At 38.1% G+C, this 5,501-nt stretch overlaps 1 protein-coding gene across 3 annotated transcripts in view; it reads right to left on the bottom strand.

Annotated features, from left to right (window-relative positions):
• The window catches only part of LOC100945491 (CD302 antigen), a 149,060-nt gene that overhangs the window by 60,321 nt on the left and 83,238 nt on the right, over positions 1-5,501 (bottom strand). For all 3 annotated transcript variants that reach the window (XM_003795973.3, XM_003795972.3, XM_003795974.2), the window contains exons 27-28: positions 4,892-5,059; positions 3,281-3,397 (exon numbers count right to left, since the gene is read on the bottom strand). In XM_003795973.3, the coding sequence (XP_003796021.1) occupies positions 3,281-3,397; positions 4,892-5,059 (285 nt within the window). The remainder of the gene's footprint in view (positions 1-3,280; positions 3,398-4,891; positions 5,060-5,501) is intronic.

Raw genomic sequence — 5,501 nt, forward strand, 5'->3', positions numbered from 1 at the left:
AAAAAAAAAAAAAAAAAAAGAATAGTCTGTTAAATAAACCATGCTGGGCAACTAGATTTCAACATGCAAAAAACATGAAGTTGGACCCCTTCCTTTCACCATATACAAAAATTAACTCTAAATAGATCATAGTCCTAAATATAAGAGCTGAAATTATAAAACCCTTAGAAGAAAATACAAGATTAAGTCACTGTGACTCTAAGAAGGAAAGCCTTCTTAGATATGCACAAGTGGCAAAAGAAAAAATAGATAAATTGGAGTTCATCTAAACTAAAGCTTCTGTGCTATCAAGACAGGGATGAGACTTCCTCATTGCCCACCAAATCCTGTTGCAGCCGTTGCCGCAGCCACGAGGCCAAAACAAAAGAAGCAGAATCAGCCCCAGCTGCCGCCACTGCAGCAGCCTCCAATGCTGAGTGGAGACTGCGGAAGCTGGAGATGAGGAGGGTGGGATTCCTGAGGGACTACCCATCCTCTGGGCCCTGGAACAGGTTCAGTTTTGAAGTGGCCCTGAGGAAATGGGTCAGGAGTTGTATGGGCAAGAGGGAGGGATGAGAGCTGAGTAGAACTGATGATGAGATTTTCCTTTTTAACATTTTTTTAAAATGTAAGTAATAAACACAGTGAAAAGCCAATAAAAGATACTGATAGAACTTTCTCCAAAGATGATATACAAATATCTCATAAGCACATGAAAAGATGCTTAAGATCACTGATCAGGGAAATGCAATAAAAACCTCAATGATCTCAAAAAAACCCCCCAAAACCCCAACCCCCCCCAAAACCCTTAACGAGCTATCACACAGAGTTGGTGGCCTAGAGTCAAAAAGACTGATTAAAAACCAATGTTGGCATACATATGGAGAAACTCGAACTCCCAAATGCTGTTGTTGGGAATGGAAAATCTAGCTGCTTTGGAAAACAGTCTAGCAGTTCTCTGAAGGATTAAATAGAAGGCCCAGCAATTCTGATCCAGGTGTACACGAAAGAGAAATGAAAACATGTCTACATAAAAACTTATACGTAAATATTCAGAGGAGCATGATTCGTAATAATCAAAAATGTGAAAACCACCTAAATGTGCATCAAATGGTGACTGGATAAATAGAATGTGATATATCCACAGAATGGAATATTACTCAGTCATAAGTAGGGGCTACTGATACACAGAAGAATAAGGGTGCACTTTGAACCTTTAAACTAAAGAGAAGAAGCCAGTCACACACAAAAAATCACATATTATGTGATCCCATTTATATGAAATGTCTAGAATAGGCAATCCACAGAGACAGAAAGGAGATCAGTGGTTGCTGAGGACCAGGAGAGGGGTAGGGAATGGGGAAGGAACACTGTTGGGCATTGTGTTTGTTTTTAGGGTAGTGACGGGTGCAAAATTCTGTGTCTATACTAAAAATCACTAAATTGTACACTTCAAATGGCTGCATCGAATGGTGTTGGAAAATGTCTCAGTAATGCTTTTTTAAAAAAAGTTCCTATCAAAATTATAAATTGGTATGGAGAGCGGTGCCCTCATTTCCTACACATCTTGATGTCCTGATCGCCATCTCCCCAGCAACACACCTAAACGCATGCCTGCAGCAATACACACGCCACATAACTGCACACACGATCCAGCTCCTGCTTGCTGCCTTGTATCATAGCGTGTCTCCCAGGCCTCTTTCCCTCTCCCATACTTCAGAGTTACTGATCTTCTGATCAATACAATGTGCAATGATGTCTTCTAAAGCTGCTGTAAGGAAAGGTCACTTTTTCACTTGGCTTGAAGTATCTCTTAGTTGACCTATTGTGGTGTCTCTTAGTCATTTATGGTCCTACTATTGAAAATTAAAGAATGTTTTAAAAAGTAAAGTCCTTTGTAGAGATGCCATATATAATTTAATATTTGGCAAGTATATCAAAGTAACTAAACACTGACTTATGGATGTAAATTAAGTCAGGAAGAATTAGATTTAAAACAAATTGCTGGGTGGTGCCTGTGGCTCAGGGAGTAGGGCGCTGGCCCCATATACCGAGGGTGGTGGGTTCAAACCCAGCCCCTGCCAAACTGCAACAAAAAAAATAGCTGGGTGTTGTAGTGGGCGCCTGTAGTCCCAGTTACTCGGGAGGCTGAGACAGAGGCAAGAGAATCACCTAAGCCCAAGGAGTTAGAGGTTGCTGTGAGCTGTGACTTCACAGCACTCTACCAAGAGTTAATAAGTAAAACTCTGTCTCAAAAACAAAAAACCAAACAAACAAAAAAACAGATTGCTATTTGCTTACGGTATCTTTTTTATGTTCCTCCTAGGTCTGGATATGTTCATAGAAATTTTGGCTACTAATATAGTTTATAAAAGAAGACAATTGAAAGGAAGTCTTCGTTTCTGAACATGCTTTTCCAGAATATAGAATAGATATTTAGTAATTTCTGATAATTACAAAGTACATCAGAGAGCACAGTTTAAACCTCTGTGTCCTGGGCATAGTCTCCATTGCTCAATACCAGACCATGTTTCTTTAGTGGCCTTCAGGTGAAGCCCGGGAACTTTCCTCCTAGTTTCTCTCCATTTTTTGCCCCACTCCTAAATTTGAGTAATTTAGCTTCTTTTGCTACCTTATCTCTGGCTGTCATTGTCCTGTACCCTTAGTAAGCCCTTTTTAAGATAAATGTAGGCTTTTGATTCTTTATACTGACAGCAAATTTTCTTAAATCTAAAACTATTGTGATTTCAGGACATTCCTGAGAATCTTTCTAAAGTGGTCTGGTTTTCCCATATTCGACTCTGTTTTTAAATTTTTCATATCAATTATATTTTGGATTTAGCCCCAATTTTAATATTCTATCCCATTATCAGACCATGTGTTTTGTTTTCTTAATGCTGACCTTATGTATACCCCCAAGCCAGTGCTATAAACCCAAAGATGCAACATTCATAGAAGGATTCTGTTCTTGCTCAATCCCACATAGTTAGTAGAGACGTACGTATTGGAGATTTATATGGGAGTGTGATCATTTTTAGTTAATCTTGAGTTGTGAGAAGGAAGAGTGAAGCAAGGAGATTATTTTCTACCATTTAACTCCAGACTCAGTGGGAAAAGTATATTAAAGGCAGAACAGAGACAAAAAGTGTCATGGTATTTATATAAGGTATGTTAATACATAATTATGTTTTTACATATTGAAGCATGTTCTTTGAAGAAGAACTGTACTTCCATAGCTTGATAAATGGGTTGTCATGAAGTATGAACACAAATAGAGAAAATCAGTAGATTTATAACTTACTTTCATAAGTTATTCCTAACATGACCCACGAAGCCATATAACTGAAGTACAGAAGTTGCTCTAAAACAAAGTTGTTCTCATTTTCATCTCGAATACTCAGAATATGTGATTTTGGATCTGTTAAATAAAAAATAATCAATAACTTTAATAGTTCCTTATCCAGAATATTTCACTTTCTTTGATAGATTTAGAAAATTGTGTCTCCCAGTTTAATATATGTAAAACTTAAACTATATTGGAAAATTAGAAAGATATGTAAATTAAAACTATCTCAATGTACTAAAACAAACAGGATAAAAAGTCTTCCAGCATTTTGACATTAAATTTGGTCTTGCAGTATGTTGGAAAATTAATACTGAGTAGAGAATTTAATACTGATGCCCTTCACTTTCCCCCCATTTAAAGGTCACTTTAGGTGGTAGACCTCCACCCATATTAATGCTATCTTGTTAAAGATCACTCTGTAAGGAATAAAATCTCTTGAATGAATATAAGCCAGATTTTCCTTTTCCTTAGAGATGGAAATATATAATAAATAACATTTGCCAAAGTGTATTCCTCAGGAAATTAACAAGGGGTTCCTTAGAAAAGGTCTACAATGGGTAAGAAGTCTGCAATACTGATTTAACAAGGTTAAAGTTTGTTAATTTACACCAGTATTTCTTTTCTTTTCTTTTCTTTTTTTTGAGACAGAGCCTCAAGCTGTCCCTTTGGGTAGAGTGCCGTGGCATCACAGCTCACAGCAACCTCCAACTCCTGGGCTCAAGCGAGTCTCCTGCCTCAGCCGGGACCACAGGTGCCCACCACAACGCCCAGCTAGTTTTTTTTTTTTTTTTTTTGGTTGCAGCTGTCATTGTTGTTTTGGCGGCCCGGGCTGGATTCAAACCCCCCACCTTAGGTGTATGTGGCTGGTGCCTTAGCCACTTGAGCCGCAGGCACCGAGCCTATACTAGTATTTCTTAAAGCACATGGAAATGCTCATTTGATAATGTCCAACACAAACTATGGTGTACAGTGCTTACTAACCTTGTTTTTTTTCAACCTATTCTTTTTCTAAGAATTTTTTTTTTTTCCAGAACATGGAAAAATGTTCCTGTAGAAAATATCAAACCATTATTCCCCCAAAGTGTGCCATACAGAGCGCACTTTTCAGAAAGTTCTTGGTTCCATCAGTTCTATCTTTCAGAGGTCACAAATCCACTGGGGACCTCAGGAATTATCTGAAGAGTCTTGAGAGCTGAAAGCGTGAAATGTGCATTTCTTCATGGATTGCTGCTTCTTTGGGGCACATATTAACTTTCATCCACTCAAACTAACCTAGCTTCACTTACTCACAGCCTCGCTTGCTGAAACACCCAGTTCTCTGCTCCCTTACGTCATTCCTTTTCCTTTCGAAGGAGAACCTATCTTGTTAACACAAAGACAGGCTAGTTTTGGAATGAATGAGGAAAGAGGATTACTCCTATATGTTCCATTTTAACTAACCACAAATTTTAATACTTTGTCGTTGATAATGTAGAAATTAGGAGGTAAACTATTTCTGGGATCTAGTTACTAGTGTTAATTATAACTGGTGAAATTGAAAAAAAAATGAGAGCATAATATACTTACGGAGTTTCTGGCATTTAGAATGTACTTCATCCTGTGTCATTGCCATATGTCTATTGTTTGTTATCATGAAATTGTAACAATAGTTCTGAAATGGTATCCAGGGAGTATTTAGAACAGGAGATGGACATTTAACCCTGGCAACTGGTCTGACCTCTTGTTCAGTCTCATCTAGAAAAAGAATTAATGGTAAGAATTCTAAGTTCAGATATAAATATTAATCCTGTTCATAGCCAATAAAATTAATTTGAAGGAAATATTCAGGAAGCCAAGAGCTCATAACCTGGTGAAGCTTGTTCTCTGGTTATTCCCAAACACAGGGTACAGAAATCCAGCTGTTTTTAGGAAGGAGGTTGCATGACACAATTCTCTTACCCTGGCTAGGGAGTGGAAAAGTACAAAACATGAGGTGCTATTACGTTAAATGTAGTTTCTGTCTTCCTGTGTTAGCATATGTCAAGCACAGGGGCCACCTCAGAGAAACTATATGAACATAATAATTATTATTATTATTATTTTTTTTTTGAGACAGAGCCTCAAGCTGTCCCCCTGGGCAGAGTGCCGTGGCATTACAGCTCACAGCAACCTCCAACTCCTGGGCTCAAGCGAGTCT

Source organism: Otolemur garnettii, unplaced genomic scaffold (assembly GCF_000181295.1).
Source record: "Otolemur garnettii isolate 467f Iridium unplaced genomic scaffold, OtoGar3 scaffold00098, whole genome shotgun sequence".
Lineage (NCBI taxonomy): Eukaryota > Metazoa > Chordata > Mammalia > Primates > Galagidae > Otolemur > Otolemur garnettii.